Source organism: Episyrphus balteatus, chromosome 1 (genome assembly GCF_945859705.1).
Source record: "Episyrphus balteatus chromosome 1, idEpiBalt1.1, whole genome shotgun sequence".
Taxonomy (NCBI): Eukaryota; Metazoa; Arthropoda; class Insecta; order Diptera; family Syrphidae; genus Episyrphus; species Episyrphus balteatus.
In genome coordinates this window covers 41622350-41645859 of record NC_079134.1, presented here as the reverse complement: position 1 = coordinate 41645859, position 23510 = coordinate 41622350, and the positions used below count along the sequence as shown (strand labels likewise).

At 30.6% G+C, this 23510-nt stretch overlaps 1 protein-coding gene across 1 annotated transcript in view; it reads left to right on the top strand.

The window, feature by feature from the left end:
• The window catches only part of LOC129921319 (polypeptide N-acetylgalactosaminyltransferase 2), a 189792-nt gene extending 167773 nt beyond the window's left edge, over positions 1–22019 (top strand). Inside the window, exons 3-7 of the mRNA XM_056003113.1 lie at positions 14585–14683; positions 20362–20429; positions 20497–21184; positions 21255–21424; positions 21544–22019. Coding sequence (XP_055859088.1) covers positions 14585–14683; positions 20362–20429; positions 20497–21184; positions 21255–21424; positions 21544–21851 — 1333 coding nt within the window. The 3' untranslated portion in view covers positions 21852–22019. The remainder of the gene's footprint in view (positions 1–14584; positions 14684–20361; positions 20430–20496; positions 21185–21254; positions 21425–21543) is intronic.
• The last annotated feature ends 1491 nt before the right edge of the window (positions 22020–23510 follow it).

The following is a 23510-nucleotide window of genomic DNA, read 5'->3' as shown; positions in this document are numbered from 1 at the left end:
TTTTTGGCCGTTTTTAACCGATTTTTATAGTTTTTTATTTTTACCTTTTTTTCTTTAATAGATAGAGGAATATTACATATAGAGTAATGATAGACCATGACTACGACTATATGTGTGCGAAATTTCAATCATTTTCGTAAACACAATTTTGAGATAACGGTAAAATAAAATTTTAGAATTCAACAGTTTATAACTTTTTACCAAGAGGAGATAGAAATATGATTAAACATTTATGAGCATCCTGATACAATTACCTTTCAATTGGTATATCACACATAACGCTAGACTAACTACAAGCCACACAATGTTAAATCAAGAAACTTGCGAAAAACATCAAACCACTAGTGGAGATCTGTTGCCCCCCGAACAGCCACCAGTGTGGGAAGCACCGTAATCTCAGTCTGGAAATTCCACATGGTTGACTTTAGAAAATTCTAACTTCTCTTGTAGGCATCTTTGAAATGAGATTGATACGTCATATGAAAGGTGAAATAATAAGCTTTCACATGGTATAAAATTTATAGGTTGTCAAACAAAAAAATTGATTCCATAGCGTGAGGACATAAAAATAAATGTTTTTTTTTTGCTTTTTTAATGAAAATTGATCGAGTTTTCTGACGACGTTATCACGTAAAATCATCGTCCCTAAAACGGCTTTACAGACAACCTTTTTTTTTCTTACAGAATCTCTGCGAATTTATTTTAAGTTTTAAGTTCAATCCTTTACAAGCCAAATAACATTTAAATGTTATACTTATAAATAAACAGAAAAATGAGTAATCAGTTTCACGGGTGAGACAATATTATGTCACGGGTGCGATACATGTAATAAAAATTGTTATGGTCAATTTTAAGTAAAATCAAAATAAAGCTACATAAAAAAATATTTACCTATGTGATTTAACGCCGAAAAATACATATTTCCAAAAAAAAAACTTCACGTAAAATACTGTCGACTCCCTCTAAGTCAAACTATTTCCAAGTTGAATTTCCCTCTAACTCGAACTTTTTCAAAATTTTCAATGTTAATCACTCTAACTTTAATTTGCCTCTAACTCAAAAAAATGTTTGTGTCCCGTGAAAGTTTAAGAGGGAGTCGACGGTAGTTTCATTCTTGGTGCATGTGGTTTATAGAATATTTTTAAAAATTTCCATTGGGTATCACTTTTGTCACATTTTTTATTTATTTCAAAACCTCTTTCTTGATAAAATATCCCTCTATTTCCCCAATCAAATGATTTTTACTTTGGAGAGTTCCATGTGCTCTTTCATTAGTAAAGCTTATTGGCATGTGTCCGTGTGTGGATTTCCGAAGCTCAGATTAACCTACCAAATGAACGGCAGGACTTGAATCATACGATCAAAAAAAGGATGCTGTATTATACCTACACCTCGTAAAAAAAATACCAATAAACAACTAAAACCAAACAACCCATATAATAATAAATTACTTTCCAACCATAGGCAAAGTTTGTGGACTTTTGCTAAACCGAGACATTTTGTTGACTTTTGAAAAAACGCTCGATTTTAAATATTTTTTTAAATTAAAACTGTTCACTTTTTTAATATTTTTATTTCGTCATCTTGTGCGCCTGGTCGTGCCAAAAATTTCGATACCAATAACTCATTTTCGCAAAAAATGCGTTTGTTGAGTTTTGAAAAAATGCTCCTCAATTATGAAAAGTCTTCGTAGCTCCACTATTTATTCTTTTTCCAAAACTGAATGTATTTTGCCCACATCAGCTTCACTCAGCATGGGCAAGTTGATTCTGAACAGTGCCGATGGAATTTTAACAAAAACCAACCAGAAAAAAAGTTACCTCTTGAGGAGTGTTAATTTCCCTTCAAAATTCCAAGTAATTAAGTGATAAATAGACTTCTGCTTATGCTTAGTTGTATCTTAAATCCGCAAACACTTACATTTCTAACCAACTAACTTCTACAAAATACATTCTGTAAATATTTTCAAAACTATTTCCAAACCTTATTTAAAGTTTCACTTTAAATTTATCTTATTTGTTTATAAAAATGAAATACTTTGTCAAGACATGCAAACAAAAAAAAGACGGTTTTTTAATTTTAAAGTTAACTATAAAAGAAAAAACAAATACCTAACAAACTTACACACACAAACAGAAGCTTTAGAGTTAAGAAGAAACTTCTCAGGATGCCCTTATTCCATTTTAACGAACAAAAGGATTTTGTTTGTGTTTTTTTGTTCATTTTCTCTATTTTACTTTTTTCTTTTTGCTTTGAATTAAACTCCATTATGCATTTTTTTTATTTTTTGAACAAATCTACTGGACAGTAGATCCTTAAACTTTTGCATTCCATTACAATACCATATTCGAAAACAAAAGCCATCTACCACATCATTGTGAGAGAGTCATGATAAAAACCTCAAACATGTTCACTGTTCGTGGTGTGGGGATGTGGAGAGAAGATGAATTTGAAATATACAGCTCAAGGAAAGCTGATTAAAATAATTATTATTATTCAACGTCAACCAGGAGCTTAACGGATCCTTGGTATTATTCGTATGAAAATATAAAAAAAAAATTAGTTTAATACAAACAAATTCTATAGCAGCCGTCTTGCATTTTCTGAGTTGCATATATTGTGGGATATTTTTTTTTGTTGTTCTATTTTTTTTTGTTCACAGTTCGTCCTTTTAAACTTGATGCAATGGAATAAATATTTTTCTAAACGTTGCTTGGTTATAAATTCTTTGTCACTGACGATGACGCGACGACGGTAGGAGTTTTAGTCCTTGAAATGGCATACAACAGGAGTGTTGAACGTCAGAGTTTCTGTTCCTTTGTTGTTGGTTTTTTTTTTTTTTTTGCTTAGCATACTACTGCCATATTTCTGTCAGAGAAAATTCCCATTTCTGGGTGGAAAACAAAAAACAACAAAATTAGAATAGGGAGTTACATTTTTGTAAAATTTTCTGTCCGTCGTCGTCGACGACGACATCATCAGACTTTATCACTGAGAGAGGGAGTTTTTTGCGTATTGTGGTGGCAGTAGGATTAAATTACAATTGAGTGACAGACAGGGTTTTTATTTCATAAAGTTTTAGATGTTTTTTTTTTTATTTTTATTTTTAGATTTTTTTTTTAAATGGCCATGCGACAGTTTTGTTGTGTATGTCAGTCTTTTTGGTTTCATGTAATTGATTTTGGCCCAATTCGCTGAGATTTGCTGTCAAAAACTGTGGATTTGAGTATTGGAGTTTATAGAATTTTGTCATCAAATAGAAGCGTTTGGCTTTAAAATGGAAAAAATAAAATTTATATGGTGGTGGCGTGGAAAATTGGCAACAAATGTTTAGAATTTGATTGAAATTGTTTTAGGTATACTCGTTAAGCTGACCTTTTTGTTTTTTTGAAAGTAAATTGAATTATTTTGAATAAATTCTTCAAATTCTTTTTTAATCATCAAGCTTAAATTTTCAGTAGATAAATGGTTGCAGGAATCAGAATCAACTTAGCGATACCTAACCTAGTGACCGTAACTATTTCTAGAGGAATTCTTTGCCGCCGGGTACAAAGGGGCTAAGTCATAAATGATAGTTTGCCAAAAAATGCGATTGAAGCTGAATCGATGAATTTTTGAGCATTGATTCTCTTATTTTTATAGGAAAGAGTATCTCTTAACTTATGTTTTTGATACAAACTAAAAGAGAAAAAAGAGCTTATTCTTATTTTATCAAAACCCGAAAAGTGCAATTTTATGACTTAACCCCTTTGTACCCGGCGGCAAAGAATTATGATTGTAGAAGGAAACAACTAAGAGGTTAGCACATCTAAATTTAACTGATCGTATCATTTTGTAATCGAAAACGTTGTGAAAAATAATAGGATAGAACTTGTTTGCTTCGCCTTTTCTCTATGTTAACCAAAAAAGCCTAATAACAGTGGAATATTTACACTTAAAAATTGGTCAAACTTAACAAATAAAAAAAAAAAATACATTTTAAAAAAATTTTGTCCAAATCCATCGAATGAGATATCTAAAAAAAATGTGTCTTCAAGCTCTTTTCATTATTGAAAACCAAAAGTTTCTTGGAGGTCTAGTTCCTGAGATATTACCAACCAAACACTTTTTGTCATCCTTTTTTTACAATCCGACTTTGACTATATAGTCTCGAAAAAAGTTTTGGTTTACAGATATGAGCTATGTTTTTGCTTAAAAAATTTACAAAATCATTTTTTTCAGATTTTTGAAAAAAACCAAAAATTTACAAATTCATTTTTTGCAGAATTTCAAAACCCATATCCAAAAAAAAAAAATAGATTTTCAAAAATTTCCTTTAAGTCCCTCGAGTAAGATATTGAATGAAAGTTCCATTTAAGCCTATTCATAACTGAAAACTTAAATTTTATTTTCTGAGGTTTGGTTCCCGAGATATTAGCAACCAATTACACGGTGTAACACTCAAAATATACGCGGGCGGAGACCTATTAGGTTTTGTAGAGCTATTCGCACTGATTACGAAACGGTGTTTGAAAATCCCCTAACACCCCCAAAATCTGGAGTTACGGGCAAAAAACGGTTTTTTAGACCTTCACCCATTGAAAAAATTCTAGCTTCGTTAATTTTGTACCCATTTTTTTACAGTTTCTGATAGTAGATATACATACCTTTTCAACAATGTATGTAAATAAAAAATGTAACTCGGTTAAACCACTTAGAATTTATAAGCTGTCAAAGTTCAAAAATTCCATTTTTTTCGTCATTTGCCCAACTTCGGCATCAATTTAAGGTATATGTTTTCAAAACAACATGCTATTTAAAAATAAATTCTAAAACTATATTTATTTCCCAATCAATCGAGGTATTTTTTATGAAAATCACTTCAAAATTGGCTTAGAAAAAAATTTTTTTTGATTTAAACCCAGATACAGAAATTCGAGCTTTTAGGTATAGAACAAAAATGTTGTTTCGGCACGTAGTAGGATAACTTGGGCGCCAGGATTTGATAACGGGTTTTTGTAGAGGAACTCAATACAAACATTGTTTTCTTTGGAAGGGGGGTCTATCTCCCCCCGTTTAGGTGGGAGGGTCATTTTTCTAAAAAAAATTATCAAAATAAAAAAAAATTATTAAAAAACAACGGCAACACTTACAGTAATAAATGATACTACTTCCGAAAGGCAAAATTGTGTATTTGATTCTTATTTTTAAATCAATTTAATATTACTAATACTTTTTGAAATAATCGATTCAAAGTTAAAAATAGGCGAAAAAAAATTTTTTTAAACTCATTTTATACTATTTTTGTCTAGACTGTGAATTTTAATAAAACAATTTTTCACCCAGAAAACTACCTCAATTGATTCCTTATCGAACAGTGAAAACTATATGTTTATATGTCTTCTAGTTTATGAGAAAATTGAAAAAATAAAAACAAATAAAAACAAAAAATATTTTGAAAAAAGAAAAAGGTTTTTCATGATTTTAATTTAATTTTTTTATTCCATGTATTTAAGTTAGAATATCCCTCATCAATAAAAATTCAAAAATTAAAATTCAGAATATGTTTTTTTTTTTTAATGGTTAAAAATTATCGCTCCACTCCACTTTTTTTGAATTTCAGAGATTTTATTAAAAAATTTAGGGATAAATGAATGAAAAATTTGAGTATGCTTAAAATTAATAGAACGAAAAGTTTCGTTAGCTAACGAATATTTTTTCGTAATTTAATTAAAATATTCATAAAATTTACCAAAAAATTCGTTACTTTACGAAAGTTCCTTGCATAAATTAATCAAAAAATACGTTGACTAACGAAAAATATCACCGAAATTTAATTAAATTTTACGTTAATTGATGAAAAACTTTGGTAAAGTGATGTAAAAATTCATTAATTCTTGATAAAAAATTTGTATGAAAGAATCCTATAAAATTTGGATGGACAAACAGCCAGCATGGTCTAAAATTGGTGACATCAACCAAGAAAACGGTACCGCAAATTGTGCTGAAATGTTTGTCATGCAGTTGACATAAAGGGTTCATGGGACGAAAATGGTAACAAAGGTTACTTTGTGGTTCTTTAGTCAAGGAATGTTCTTCCTCTTACCACCAAATTATGAGTTCACATTGATTAAATAGATAATAAAATGAATGAGCAAACCGATAGAAGAAGCTAGGAAATAATACTTTATAAAGATTGGATAGAGAGTAAATAAAAAAAAAAACTATACATACAGCTGCGAGCAAAAAAATAGCAGCGATTTGAAAAATATTTGAAATAAAGCATTAAACATTAAAAGAGCTTTGATTTTGGAAATTTTTTTAAGTAAAACTCCTTAAGTTTCATTAAAATTTAAATTTTAGTAAAAATGGAATTTAATTTATTTCTATTAAGCTAAGAAATAATCCAAAAACAATATAAGCCTCAAATTTAAGCGAGCAAAATAATAGCAGTGATTTTCTTTTTCTATTAAATTTAAATAAAACAAGGGCGAAAAAAGTTCAATTAAACGGTATTTTATTAGAGAAAATGTAGTATTCGCTCCCATGACCGTTATTTTTAACTACCGCTTAGCAACGACCTTCCATGAAGTCGTAAAGTCCATGAGATCTTTGAGGTGCTATAGATCACCAAACCTGCTCAACAACGGTTCATAGCTCCCGTTATTTTAAGTTTTGGCTTAAGACACATCTCCTTTTATATCCCCCCAAAGTTTCTAGAAGGGATTGAGGTCTGAAAGGTCTGCTACTGTGGACTTGGCCTTATATCTTGTATCAAAAGTATAATTATCCAGCTCTGGCACCTGAATAGTTTGCAAAACATTATGCTTCTATTACCCCGACACCAAATGAAGCTTAAATGGGTCTTCCCACAGGATAATAACCCAAAAAACAGTAGCAGAGCAGCCAGACAATGGTTTCAAGATACTAAGATTGAGGTCATTAAGTAACCTGCTCAGTCTTTCAGACCTCAATCCCTTCTAGAAACTTTGGGGGGATATAAAAGGAGATGTGTCTTAAGCCAAAACTTAAAATAACGGGAGCTATAAACCGTTGTGGAGCAGGTTTGGTGATCATTGCAACTCAAAGATCTCATGGACTTTACGACTTCATGGAAGGTCGTTGCGAAGCGGTAGTTAAAAATAACGGTCATGGGAGCGAATACTACCTTTTCTCTAATAAAATACAGTTTAATTGAACTTTTTTCGCCCTTGTTTTATTTAAATTTAATAGAAAAAGAAAATCACTGCCATTATTTTGCTCGCTTAAATTTGAGGCTTATTTTGTTTTTGGATTATTTCTTAGCTTAATAGAAATAAATTAAATTCCATTTTTACTAAAATTTTAATTTTCAGGAAACTTAAGGAGTTTTACCTAAAAAAATTTCCAAAATCAAAACTCTTTTAATGTTTAATGCTTTATTCCAAATATTTTTCAAATCGCTGCTATTTTTTTGCTCGCAGCTGTATGCGCAAAAGTTGTCCAACTTTTGACCCTAATTTTATTTCTTATTTCTTAGGTGTTGAAAAATCCCCCAGGTTCCAGGATGTTGGATCAAAAAATGCTAGCATAGAAAACAAATTCATTACAATTTCTATAAATGAACAATAATAACAATATCCGGTACACATTTATTTCTTGTTTTAACTTTAAAAGGCTCTATTCTTCTTCTTAGATTTTATGATAAAAACTAGTAAAATACATCAAATTCCTTTTGCTTCAAAAGCCTTTTCGTGTTATTTTTTTTTCACAAAACTTTCCTTTCATTCCTATAAATTTTTATTTGAAACACATTAAGTGTTTTTATTAGTCCTATAGTCCATGATTGACTTTGAAGCAATAAAACCCAAAAGATAAAACACGAACAAAAAAAAAGAAAATTATAACTTGTTCATTGGTGTGAAATCGATTGAGTTAACTTACACAGGATGTCACTTTTATTTCCTGAAACAAAATAACTTTTCTTTTTTGTTTGAAAACAAAAAATCAAACACACCTCTTTTAAAGGAAAAATCGCTTTGCCCTTTTTGCAAAGCTATATACTGATTGAGTTTGTTTTCCACTTGGTGATTAAAGCAATAAAACTCATCCAAAAATGATAAAAGGACAACGACTACAACTTGAATTCTATAAAACAAGCAATTCAATAAAATGTTGCATGCAAATAATAAATTCTTTGTAGTGTTAAATTGGAATATAAAAGATATAAAAATATTGTTTCCGATTTGCCATCATACAAAAAAAAAAGGGTTTTTCTTTTGTCCTTTTCATTTATTGAAATACCCCATCACACACCCATACTCTTTTTTTATTTGAAAATGAAGGCTGTTGTAGAGTATATTGAGGCCTGCGGCAGCTTTTCTCCACAACAAAGAAACGACGACTTTTTCACAAAAGGATATCTCTGTTTTGTATAATATTTTTGTTGTTGTTATTGTTTTGTTAAGGAACTCTGATATCCTTTCGACTCATTGGACAAACGCAATGAATTGACAGTTTAAATGTTTATTATACTCGAATTATATCGATATGAGTATTTGAAGGAAGATAATATCCTTTTTTTGTTTAAAATATAAAAAAAGGAAAACAAGTAGCAGATAAATAAAAACCCTTCAGAGGCAACGAACGTTACAAAAAAGACACACACAATAGGGTCCTCCAATAAATTTGAGCAGAATATTGTGTAAATCATTTCCTTTTTTTTTTATTATTTTTTTTTATTTTGTTGACAAAGGAATTTTCCTTTTGGAAAAGTCAGAAAATCAAACAAAAAAAAAATAAACTTATCTCGATATGTTTCGAAATGTCTCTTGTTTACCAGATGAAGTGCACTGACAGTATCTAAATGGTTAAATCGTTTTCTGATTATATTGGTTTTTGCTTTATACGAAAAAAAGAGAGGAAATAAATCCTGACTTCAAGGATATCTATACAATCCCAGATTCGGAGAAATTATCGAAAGTTGTCAAAACATTTTTGGGACACAATCTAAACGAGAGGACAACATTTGTTTCGGTTCATGAAAATTCCCTCGCACCAAGGACAACAAGGACGAAATCGGAAGTGTGTCCTTTTTTTTTTGGAAGTAAAGTGTATATATAGGATTGAAATATTATCCTTTCCTTAAGCGGTTTCCAAAATAAAAAAAAAAAGGAAAAACAAATCTTCACACATATATAAACAAAAAGGATAAACCCTCGGTCTTATTATTTCAAATTTACCTCTCTGTTTTAACACAATTAGGTCGCTTTGGGGATTGGATAATAAATTTAACCATTAAATCTCTCCCAAATCCATGGTGGTTAAGAGGATTAAGCTTTATGAGCAAGAAATAAAATGAAAATGAAAAAAAAAAAAAACAGAAGATATCCTTAAAACCTTTTAACTCATCATCACATAAAGTAGAAAATTTGCAAGAAAAAAACCGGACAATTCATTTGACGGTGGTCGGTGATGAAGAACGAGAACAGTTTAACGCCTTTGGGGTCACACAAGTATACATACAGCATGCTTCTAATAGGAGGAGAGTAGATTATAATTATGTGGGTTTTTTGTTTTGAGTTGTTCTTAAGGATCTTCTTAATAATAAAGTGGGTGATGGATGCATTTTGTTTGACCTTATCATGTTGAAGAGAGATACTTAATTTTCGTTTATATTTATTACCAATTTTGTATTGTATTTTTGCACAGCTGTTGCTCTGTTAACTGCTGGAGGTTTTGCTGGAGGTCTTGAAAAGTAATAACACGATTGTGTAATAAATCCATTGAGGTTGATTTTTATGGTCAATCTTTTTAGGAAATTACAAATCAAAATACATTATTCAAAACAGACACAAGTAAATCAAGAGGATTGGAAATATGTAAACATAATCAAGCTTCAATAAATAAGATTGGACAAATTTGTTCTGTCTTGTAATGTGTTCTGGCTCTCTTTAAAGGTGAATTTTTTCTATACCCAGCAATTACCAAATTAAAATTTTCAAACGACTTCAAGGCTAAATTCTGGTACTTCTTTAGCATATTATTGCTTACAATCATTTAACTGTTAGAATAGAATATATGGCTTTGTTATAATTGGTAGAATATATCTATGAAATGAACACCACATAACAAAAAAAAGTTCATGTTTTAACATGTAGAGGGCGCTATAGGTATTTAATTTTATGTTAAATAAAATAATTACTAGCTCACAGGAAATACGGCTCCAATGATACCTCGTTTGTGAAATTACGATAAGTTTTTTTAAAGTTATGACTGAACTGATGAACGAATATATGTATACTTTTGTCAACAGAAGGAACCATCAAGGGAACCGATTGAACTTAGTAGAAAAATGGTTCAAAAAGACCAAAAACAGTAGATTTTGAAAGTCCATATTCTATCCAATTTTAAACGTATTCAATTTTTGTGACCATCATGTTGAAAGATAAAGTATCTTCTTTTCTCCTTTACATGTTCAATATCTATAAATGCTCAAATGATAAAAATAGACCATTTAGTAAAAACATCAAAAATTTCGTTTTTTCTCTTTTATGAATAGTTTTTCTTAAGTTTTTTACAATATTTAAATTTTAATTTTTTTTAAAGGATACACATCGATAGGAAACTGAATAATCTACAAAATATTACTTACCTAGTACAAATTTTCAAATTCGGCTTGCTTTTCAAGTTATAGACAAAAACTCAAAAAGTAACAGAAAAAGTCGAAAATACTGATCGTTACATAAATGGTCATACTAGAAAAGTTGTTCTAGCGTTTGTTGCATATTTAATCAGCTTTTAGTCGCCAAATTTTCTGTTCAAATAAGTCGTTTATTACTCAAGATATAGCCCGAATACTAAGTAGGCTGAACAAAAATCAACAACAAAAAACTTTGAAAAATCGTTTCTCGAAAACCTATAAATATATATTTTTTTTTCTGGGTTCAAATCTATACGAAAAGTATAACTGCACTTGGGGTCCAATTATTTTTTTGTAAACTAGTGTTTTTTTCCGCAATTTCTTCTGGGGTGCACAGTTTTTAATTATCAACTGGATTACTTAAAAGTTATGTATTTCTGAATGTTGCTTTATCCGTCTTAGTTGTACGTTTTCAATTCGGTTAAAAGTATCAGGTCCAATCTGGACAAACAGTCTCTTCTAGAACTGTGTATTGCTGTAGTGTTGAATGGAGCTAAGGAACATGATGTTGGTTGTTTGGAGTTAGTTCTACACTCTAGGAAATGTTGGTAGCGGTCCTTTGGTGTCTTTGGCTGTTTTTAATTGTCTTTTGATGGCCATTTCCAGATAATAAATAGCAGCATCAATTTCAGTATTTACTAAGTTTCTTTTTTTTGGAGGGAGTGTGATGGTTTGTTCAAAGTCTCTCTGCAGCCTATCTACATCCAATCTTTTGTTGCTGATGAAATGCACCGCTGGGTTGTGCTTCTGCTTCATGATCCGAATCGCTGCTTGCTGTTGAAAAAATGTTGAAGATATTACGCCAAACGGTGCTGAGTGAGCTGAAATGTTAAAAACCTTTTAACTGCATTTCAATGACTTCCAGTACCAGACGGCAACTCAGATCACCAAACCAGGTGACCTGGAAAATACGCCTTTTGTGCCACCGACCATTGTAACCACTGACTGACTGAAAACTTACTCCAGCGAAAACAACACAGTTCTTATTATGCTGTTTGGATTCACAGAAAAGCAATAAATTCTTGATCCACTTTCAAAACTCTAGCAGGATGTGGCTCTCCCATAAAGGCCGCTAGAAGAATTGAAAGTAGCATACAACTATTCGAGTTTTGACTGCGTTGGGGCTTCAAAATAAACTCTGTCAAATCTCAACTACTGTCCATAACAGAAGCTTGCCAAAACCGAGGTAAAGTTTCTGGGAGCCAAATTTAACGGACTGTTCTATTCTAACAAAGAACATTGATAGAAGTTTTTTAAATCCATCTTTTTTTTCTTCAGTACCTACTTTTGGTGGCAAGCACGTTACTGGGTTATTTTAATTAGTAGAGTAACTAAAGCTCAATAATTGGCAATATTAGGGAACCCGGCCGAACAGCTTAGATTTTGATGATATGGTTTTTCAAACGTCGGTAATTAAAAATACTTTAAAGTCTATAGATTAAAAATTGCCGGTGTTGCCGTTTTGATTTTTTAAATTTAATTGAAGATTTTTGTGAACAAACAAAATTTTTTTTCAAAAATTTTTCTTAAATTTCATAAATTAATTGATGCCAAAAGATTGTCTAGGAAATTCAAGGAAAAAAATATATGGGAGTGAGGGACAATCTTCCATCGTTCAAGTGATAGATGCAATTTTCTTATTAATTGACTTCAAACACAAAAAAAATATTTGAACATAACGGCAACACCTACAATATTTAAATATACATTTTTAAAAAGCTAGAAGCCTAGTCATATTTTTAAAATTAAAATTAAGTTAATTGAATTAAGGGCTTTTGAAAGAATGGTAACTGAACTCAGATTTTTGAAAAAAAAAAAAATTATTGAAAAAATTTTAACATGTCGTTTTTTAAACTTTTTCGTAATACAAAATGCATTTATTTTCAAATATTTTTGGCCGCATTTAGTATGATTTGAAATTATAAAAGGAAATGTCAATATGTATTACGGTTTATGAAAAAAATTTAAAAGTATTTCATTTTCGAAGAACGGTTTTTTAATAAAAGTTTTGAAAAAAAATTTTACTTACTTTTTTTTAAAGTTAAACATAAAATTATTTTTTATTCATTTAATAACCCTTACTGTTGAAAGTTAAATAGCAAAAATTTAAAGTTCTTATTTACCAAAGTCTTTGAGAAAATTAATTATTTCAATGCAAAAATTCAGTTTTTATCAAAAAAAAAAAAAAAAAAACCATGGAAATTGAAGTAATTTTTAATTTTTTTTTTTTCAAAAGTATGATATATATTACCTTTTCTGCTTCGGAATTCAACTGACAATAATTATGGCCAACATTTTTCTTAAAATAAATTCATATTTTATTAGAAAAAGTTTGGAAAAAAGTCATTATAAATTTTTTTAATAACATTTTTTTTTTTTAAGTCTGAGTTTGAGGACCTTTTTTTTAAAAAACTCTTAATTAAATTTAGTGGATTTAAATTTTATTTTTCACTCATATTTTTTTTCCTTAAATTACCTAGGGAATCTTTTGCTATCATTTGTTTTATGAAAAAAAAAATTTAATTTTAATCTTAAACAACAATACGCAACATCGGCAATTTTTAAATTAAAGTAAAGTATTTAAAGTATTTTTAATTACCTACGTTTGAAAAAAAAAAATCGTCAAAATCAGAGCTGTTTGGCCGGGTTCCCTAATAATTTGCTTTAGTTACTCCAATCAGTTAAACAGTTTTCCCAAAGAAATGTTTTTACCTAATTTTTTAATTCTTCGGCATGCTTTGTGAGAGTCTCTAATTATTTTTATTATATTATTCAAATTTTCCAAGATTTAAATTTCTCTTAATTTTTTTTGATTGTCTTTGAACAACATCGTTTTGATTCTCTAGAAAAAGATTTGGCCTAGTCAACATTTTCAACAACTCAACCAATAATCACAGCTGGATGTTTAAAGTAACTAGACTTCTAGTATTTGATTTTTTTAATTTTCAACAAAATTTTCTTACTGTCCAATACAAATAACTTGTTATCCATCAAGTCCTTACACAATATTGTCGTAACAAAATTTGTTCCAAGGTAATTAAACATTGTTTATCCACCTAGAAAACCGACAATTCAAAGGGGATAAATGCAAAGATATGTGTGTGTAATACAAATTCCAATGCTTTTTGGTGCACCCTCAAATGTTTCACATCTTCTCTTCTGTCTATACAAAGTCCATCTATACAACATATGGCATTATATTACTAAACAGATTTGTATCTTACAGAGTACATAATATTGTGTTCTATACTCAGTACCAGCACAATTTCAAAAAGCAAATGAAATCTAAAATTAAATTCAAACTGAATGAAATACCATTATATTACAATAGACAGGAGGATTGGGATCAACGTACACATACAGAATCTTTTGTCAAAGTTAGTGGTTTTCGGGTCTGGCGTTTGATTGTGATATAGTCACTCAAACTCCATCAAACTCATTCCCAACACTCTATACTTTAGCCCAATCGGATATTGGTCGTTCTTGAGGAACTAATCGAGTTACCAAACACAAAATTGTAAGCTTCGATGCATGCATCTGAATATTACGCATTTCAACTCCATGCACATAGTAAATTTGAGTGTCTCTCGTTTATCTATCTCTTCTTGGCAATAAGAAGATTGCCCAAAAGTGATATCAACTTGCTATACCAACCAACTTGTAAGGGATGCTAATCAAAATGAAGAATTTCAATTTATGTAAACTCACATGAAAAAGGGTAGAAGGCAAGGAATTGCTTGGGCTTGTGTATATTCAAGAGCTTCTTTGCTTTTCTAGAATTTAATCAGAAAAATATTTTCTTCCAAAAAAAAAAAAAAAAATAAAACCTGTTTTCTAATTTTGTAAAAACATTTCTTTCAGACAAAATTTGTTTTGGATTTTTTTCTTAATGTTTTTGTTTTCTCTTTCATTTTATCATTTCAGGTGCCGTAAGAAAAAATGGAGAAAGGATTTGCCAGAGACAAGTGTCATTATAACATTCCACAACGAAGCCCGTTCAACATTGTTACGGACGATAGTAAGGTAAGGATACAAATATTTAGTTATTGTCGAAGGAACTATAGTGAAAACTCAGATTTGTAAAGTCAAGGTATTTTTTGTCTAACCTCAAAAATCGTATTTTATATTCACATTTTCTTTGTTGGGAAAATAATTGTTTTCATTTAGGAAAAATGGTTTACATAATCAATGTTCATAAAAAATTTTGTAAATGTGGTATTCGCCAGGTAGACCAGTGCCAATCCGGTTTTCAGAGGGCAAAAGTTGAACAAATTATTAGCAGCATAAGGGTGGTGAGAAAATTTAGGATAAATGGTATATGAAAAGGCAAAAATAAATTGCCCACAAAAAAATTGGGGGAAAGGGGGTGGGTGGGCGAAAAAGTGGGGTGTTTGTCAAAAATCATGGTTTTTTACGATTTATGTCAAAACTAGATATCCTATCGAAAAAAGTCAAATGCAAAAGTTGTAGTTAGTATAAATGTCTACAACTATTACTCAAACAATTTTTTTCTATAACCTCAAAAATATTGGAAAAAATGCTAAAATACGATTTTTTGATTTTTTATTTTTATCTTTTACAAAAATGATTGGATTTTGACAAAACTTGGTTAAAAACTACTTTGTTATGTTTTCTATCTACTTAAAATGTTTTTTGAGCAAAAAGTGAACTTTTGGATTTTTGACAAATTTAATTTGAAAAAATAGCCTATTTTTCAATCAAAAAAGTTACCGAAAAAATTTTTGAGTTTTGAAAAGTTTGGAATGAAATTATTTAGATTAAAACCTATTATTTAAGATTGTGTGGAAAAACTATACTTTTGTTTTAGAAAATATTGAGAAAAATTGAAAAAGACAAAAAAATGATTTTTAAGATTGATTTTTCCGTAAATGACAGTAATATTGGCGAGAAATAATTTTCCATAGAAACTAAATTATACTTTTCTAATGGCCTTTGACCTTCTTAATTTGAATCTAGCATTAGGATAGCTCTAACGTGAAAAGTTTTTGAGATATTGAATTTTGAACGTCCAAAACACTATTTTTGTGATGTTTTGCATGGTAATATCTCAAAAACGTGATGTGATAGTTTTTGTCTGACTTCGGATTCGAGCTCAGCGCACAAAAAACCATTAGAAAAATATACTTTGGTTTTTATAAAAAAAAACTTTTTGACTTGTGAATTCGAACAAGGCATTCGATTTTTTCTTCCCTGTTCGAATTCACTAGTCAAAAAGTTTGTTTTAAAGAAATCAAAGTTTATTTTTCTAATTTTTGTGCGCTGAAGTCAGAAAAAATCTATCACATCACGTTTTTGAGATATTACCATGCAAAACATCACAAAAATAGTGTTTTGGACGTTCAAAATTCAATATCTCAAAAACTTTAATAGGTTTTAATCTAAATAATTTCATTCCAAACTTTTCAAAAATCAAAAATTTTTTCGGTAACTTTTTTGATTGAAAAATAGGCTATTTTTTCAAATTAAATTTGTCAAAAATCCAAAAATTCACTTTTTGCTCAAAAAACATTTTAAGTAGATAGAAAACATAACAAAGTAGTTTTTAACCAAGTTTTGTTAAAATCCAATCATTTTTGTAAGAGATAAAAATAAAAAATCAAAAAATCGTATTTTTGCATTTTTTCCAATATTTTTGTGGTTATAGAAAAAAATTGTTTGAGTAAAAGTTGTAGACATTTATACTACCTACAACTTTTGCATTTGACTTTTTTCGATAGGACATCTAGTTTTGACATAAATCGTAAAAAACCATGATTTTTGACACCCACCCCACTTTTTCGCCCACCCACCCCCTTTCCCCCAATTTTGTGGGCAATTTATTTTTCCCCTTTCATATACCATTTATCCTAAATTTTCCCACCACCCATATGCTGCTAATAATTTTTTTATTTTCAAAAATTATTGGCACTGGTCTTAGGATAGTAAGGAAAAATTCAAGTTATTCGGCTTTCATCTTTAATCGATTTTTTAAATGGTAGTCAAGAAGTGAAAATATTTAAAATATTTCATACTTCTTCTTTTCTATAAACAACAACAAAACAAAATGTTTGGAATATTTGCGTGATTTTTAAAACTGGATTCGAGCAGTTTTCTTTTCCATCAACTTTTCAACTTTGAATTATGAAAGAGGCATTTAATTTGATAATTTCAATTTTCGAAAAATAAAAATGACTTTGATTTTAAAATAATGAAAACCTAAGGCAACAAAAAAAGTTTTTGGGGCAGCTTGCACCAAAATCTCTATTTTATATAAAAAATAATAAATAATATGATCAAAACACTAAAAAAAATTTCACTTATAACTGACAGCTACCATCAATTGGCTGGCATTCAAATTTGTCACAAGTAATTTCAGTCATGCTTTTTTAGAAAATTTCTACCATAATGGATGTAGTCATTGAAAAACTGATTAAAATTCCACATATAAAAAAGTGGTGTGTAATTTTGAACGAACCTACCTGCCGACATGTATTTCGACCCGCTGAATCCAAATTTCAAGTACCTTCGGTATGGCCACCCTCCAGTCACTCCATGACTAGGTCAAAAAGCTATGCTATTCTGAAGAAAATATTATTCGACACACATAAAAACAAAATTTCAAAAAAAAAATATCAACCCGTTTGCAAAAAATGATTAAAAAAAAATTGAATTTTTGTTTAATTCAAAACAGCAGATTTTAAATATTTTTTGACATTTTAAGACGCTTCTATATAAAATATTTTGCTAAAATCGGCTTAGTCGTTTATGAGGAAGTCAGAAATCAAGACAACGGTACTGTTAATAATTGTTCATACAATTTTTTTTGTCTTGTTTCAAAAGTATGACTTTATTTGCCACAGAGCACGTATTTTTTTAGAAATCAAAATCGTTAGAGCTGTTTTTGAGAAAAATAACTTTTTCCATTTTAGTCATATGACAAGTAAAGTAAAAAATTTCAATTTTCCCTCCAGGGAATTACTAAAAACTCTTAACTACCATGTTCAAAGAAAATTGCATCAGTACTTTGGGCTCCAGAGATTTAACTTTTTTTTGCCACAAAACCAAAGTATACTTTTCTAGTAGTTTTTGGGGAACTGAGATTATAATATCTGTTATTCTTCTTTCAAAAACTGTTTAAATTTTCTCGATATCTCTTTTGTTGCTCGAGATATCTTAAATTTCAGTTAATAAGCCAAATAGAAACTAAACTTAATCTAAAGTTTAAGTCACTGGTCACAGAATTTTTTCCACAAGAACCAAAATATACTTTTCGGAAGGTTTTTGGGTTGCTGAACTTGAATCCGCAGTCAAAAAAATTCTATTAGCCTCCGTTCTTGAAATATAACCGTTGTAAAAAAAAAACTTTTTTCTGCATTTAATAACGGTAATATTTCAAGAACGAAGGCTAATAGAATTTTTCTGACCAGCAACCAAAAAATATTCAGAAAAGTATATTTTGGTTCTTGTGACAAAAAAAAGTTTAATTTGGTTGGCCAGTGCTGTTTCTGAGTCAAAGACCGCAACCTAAATTTTCAATATCTCGGGCAGCAAAAGAGATATCAGAAAGATTTAAACATTTTTGGAAGAATAAAACCAGTTCTTATAGATACCGTTGCAAATTTATTCATAATAAATTACCCCACATAAAAACATAACCTCGAAAACAGCCAAAACGACTTTTTTTGGCATTTTCTAACGGTAATATTTCAAAAGCGGAGGCCAATACAAAATTTATTGTGGCAAAAACCTTGTTGACCAGTGCATTATGAAATTCCCTTTACTGCTGGAACACAATGCAAAATCGGAGCCGGAGCCGTAACGTATGTCTCACAAAAAGTACGCACAGAAAATATTTTTTTGTTCGCATTTATTTCTTAAATACATTATGTATCCACTTTTTTATTGAAAAATTATAAAAAAAAAAAAAATAGGTAGGTATAATCACCTAGTTATTCACGTCAAAAATGCAAACGTCACATGTGTCGTACGTAAAAGTTAAAAGTTGGTCAACTCTTCCGACTCCGGCTGCTGCTCCGATTCCAGTTGCGTCGCCTTGTGTTCGTAAATTTGCATTTGCGTACATTCAATACTTTGACAGCTATTCCAGTTACGACTCCGGCTCCGACACCATTGTGTTCCAGCAGTTAGACGCGCATATTTTTAAAAAAGTTGGCCACCTACCTACGTTCCCATAGATTTTTGTATAATAATTTAATAGGTATTTAAAAAAAAAAGAAGGTACAACAGTTATGAAAACTGAGTCAATTATTGCAAAAAATTTGTGGTGAAAGAAAATGTAAGATTATGAAATTTAAAATACACTGAACGAAAAAAAACTAGTATTTTCTAAACTGGTTGCAATAGAAATGTTTGCTATTTGGTTTTAAAACAGTCATAAGTGTAGCTATCAGTCATTTTAGGCGATAAACGATGAAAGAATTAGTTTTTGATTTACCTATCCATAAACTCAAAAACTTATTGTTTTGAGAAAAAAGCGTAAGTAAAAGTTGTTAAAGCTACCCGAATAATTTTTCACATTAAAAAAAAAAAAATTGTTATCATTGGAAAATCCCTGCTGAAATGAAAATTCAATCCTTCTGTAAACTTATTTTCTGGGAACTTATTTAATTTGATTTTTTTTTCACTCAAAATAGTCACATTTGTCAATCTAGATAATTTTATGGATAAAACAAAATGAATCATTTTTGGCAAATAAAAAAAAAAAAAAAAAAATTATAAAATTATGCTAGATTTTGTCATACATTTTCCACAAAAATTTGAGCACCATAAAAAACACCCTTTTACCAAAAATATCTTTGAGGTCTCCAAGGCTTTGATTCATTATTTCTGATTCAAATAAAAGCCATGTACCGAATTTCATTAGTGTGGAAAAAATCTCTGTAAAGCAAGTAGCCGCAAAAATACACTTTAAGCAAAATTTTCGTTTGAAAACTACGGATTTTCACTCCTACTTTCTCTTTTCTATGAATTTGAAAAGGTTAACACGAATTTATAGATTATGCATGCACGCGCCACCTTTAAAAATATCGACCATCATCAGCTATAACTGATGAAGGAGCCTTTGATTTTGGATTTTAAATTCGATTATACACGTAAACTACTTTCAATGAAATGCTTACATACGTGATGGGAGCTGTCATTAATTTCTTCGTAATGATAGGCTAATACCTACGTAAATCGTGAATTCATTAAATTTCGTATTTCCCGAAGATTACATAGCAAATATGACGCTGCTGTATAATGCTGATGATCTTGTTTCACAAAATCCATCTTACTCAACTGGAAACTTTTGAAAATGTCTCGGGTCAGCAAACATTTTCCAAGAATTAAAATCCTTAACAGAAAATCGAGATACTTCTCTCAGATACATCCTGGGTCTGCAGAAACGCATCTCTCAGTTCAAATTTTCGAAAACTTAATTACTTTGAAAACATACGAATGCCTTGCTGTAGCTTTAATTACAAACTGGTCCTTTAAAGAGCTTAATTGGCAACGAAAATGCTAAATTACGAAGCATTTCAGAAGGTTTTTGTTTTTTTTGGTAGTGTTTCCTTCGGTTTAAATGACAAGGTTATTGCCTTACTGGATTTTTTAACAACTCCCATTTTTTTCTGAGAAAAGCATTTTTTAACTGATTTATCACAGCCAATTATTGCCTTTTTTCCAATTTTCTCTTACAGTGTCCTTAATCGAAGTCCGGAACGACTAATAAAAGAAATAATCCTCGTCGACGACTTCAGTGACCATCGTAAGTTCCATCAATCATTAAAAAAAATTCCCATTCCAATATCTCACAAAATCCCCACTAATTTCAGCTGAAGATGGCTACGAATTAGCCAAAATCGACAAAGTTCGAATAATTCGCAACGACAAACGCGAAGGTCTCGTCCGTTCGCGAGTTCGTGGCGCTGACGCCGCCATTGCCGAAGTCCTAACCTTCCTCGACAGCCACGTTGAATGCAATGAAAACTGGCTCGAACCCCTGCTCGAACGTGTTGCCGAAGATCCAACACGTGTCGTGTGTCCCGTCATCGATGTCATCAGCATGGACAATTTCCAATACATTGGCGCATCAGCCGATTTACGCGGTGGTTTCGATTGGAATTTGATATTCAAGTGGGAATATTTGAGTGCATCGGAACGTGCCCAACGGCAACACGATCCAACTTCTGCCATTCGAACTCCAATGATTGCCGGCGGCCTATTTGTCATCAATAAAGCCTATTTCAATAGTTTGGGCAAATACGATATGAAAATGGATGTCTGGGGCGGGGAGAATCTTGAGATTTCCTTCAGAGTTTGGCAATGTGGTGGTAGTTTGGAAATAATTCCATGCAGCAGAGTTGGTCATGTATTCCGGAAACGACATCCTTACACATTTCCCGGAGGAAGTGGTAATGTATTTGCTCGAAATACCCGAAGGGCTGCCGAAGTTTGGATGGATGACTATAAGCAATATTATTATGCAGCCGTTCCATTAGCTAAGAATATTCCCTTTGGCAAGTAAGTATACTAAAAAAACTTGAAAGTAGTAGAATTTTTGGAAGATGGAAGAACAAAAAACTTTTTCCAGCATTGACGACCGACTGGCACTTAAGGAAAAACTTCACTGCAAACCATTCAAATGGTATTTGGAACATGTGTATCCTGACTTGCAGGTTCCAGATACACAGCAATATGGTCAATTGCGACAAGGCCCATTCTGCCTGGATACTTTGGGCCATTTGATGGATGGAACTGTTGGTAAGAGTCTTGACATATTGACTGACATGATATTTTATAACTCTCACTTTTGCTCTGGCTCTTAATTAAATTGTGTCCTTAATTATATTGGCTCACATCTCTGTATGTCCTTAATATAGGCATCTATCAATGTCACAACACTGGTGGCAATCAAGAATGGACACTAACGAAGCGCGGCCAAATCAAACATCACGACCTTTGTCTGACACTTGTCAATTTCGCTAGAGGCTCCCAGGTGGTAATGAAGATTTGCGATGAGTCCGAGAACCAAATATGGACAATGCGTGACGGTGGCTTCATCAAACATTCCAAAATGAACATTTGCCTGGATACGAGAGATGTCCATGATATGGATGGTATATCAGCTGAACGATGCAATTCAGCGCTGGATACACAGCGATGGGCGTTTGTGACTAAATTAGCGTGAGTCAAGGAGTAAACCAACCAACTACACGAAAAACTTTTTTCATGTTTGGACACACGACACGAGTGTGTGATGGAATCCTTTTTATATGTAGGTATCCAAAGGATCTCCATGGTGAAAGTTTGATTTAATATAAAAAAAAAAAAAAATAAGAAAAAGTGCGAGAGAAAATAAATGTGTCTGTGTGTGTGTGATGCTTGATGCGGGTGTGGTAGATGAGATGGTGACTCTATGGTGACATCTGATCCAGGAGAGAAAAAGATGTCCTTTTGTTGCCCTGATTTGTTAATTTATTTTTGCCCTTGTTTATTCTTTTTGTTTTTTGGTTTTTGCTATTTAATTGAAATGCGGTAGGATACTACGATATTGAATTTCAATGTATTTTTTCTTTTTGTTTTTTGTTTTTTTGCGTGTTTTTATTAATAAACCGACATGGGACATGCAACATAAGGTTGATGATATTAAAAGAAGGGAAAAAGTTTTTTGTTTTTCCCAGTTGTCCTGATTTATGCAAGAATATTTGAATTCTTCGTGAGTAATTGAAAAAAAAAAACAAAAGTTTTTGAAACTTTTTCTATTTTTTTTTTTTTTTTTGTTAATAGACTTGTATTTTTTCTGATTTATTTTTATTCAAGATGCAGTGACTAGGAAAAAAGTTTGTTATTTGTTAGAAATTACATGAATTGAATTTTAAATTTTTTTTATGGAAAATTTGTTTAATTTTTGATTTTATCTTTTTTTTAAATAAATTATTAACATTGGATCAGAAGTGGGATCTAATTTTATTGAACTGTTGTTAATTTTTGAAATGGCTTGAAGATTTGGTGTTCTATTTTTTAGAATTCAAATGTAACTTATTCGAAAAGAAACTTATTAAAAAAAATTAATAAAATTTATATATATATTTGTAAATAATGTAGTAAATGTTAATTAATTGTATAAAATTATTTTGTTTTTTTTTTTTGTTTTTGTTATTTCTAAACAAAAATTAAAATAATAACTGAAAGTGGTGTAAAGAGGTTAGTAGGTAATTTTGATGGGGTATCATTGAATACAAATATATGTATTCCCTGGAATGCTTATTCCAATATTGGCTTTGAAGATCATCTCAAATTTATTGTGTTTCAACGAAATTTGTTTGCCACTTTTTTCGATCTTGTGTTGCAGCGGATATTGTCAACAGCATTATAATTTTTGAAAGAAGTTATTCTACGTAGTAAAATTAAAGTAATAAGCACGCACAACTTGTTTGTAGAAAAACCAGCAACAAGAAAGTAGGAAAAAGTTCAGTGATTAACATAGTTCAACTACAATTGGTTCTGCGTTGGGCGCCACTTAATTTTGGAGTTATAGAAGAGAAATGGCTATAATTACCGGAAAAAAACTTCAGATATTGGGCTGAAATTCAGTTTGGGTATATTAAATTTAAGTTGGAAAATCCAAAGCGTTCATATGAAGTGCATTTCCTAGAGCCACTTGGGTTTTCGGAGTTTTTGAGAGGGTAGGTCACTAGGTTCAAAAGCTATTTTACAATTTATTTAGCATTTTTTTTATTATTTAATATTATTAAATGGTTCCAAAAACCAGTGCCCATCTGTGGAAGGTGCCTTTATGAAAAATAACGACTTTCGATCGTTCCCGAAAACCAAATATTATTTCGAC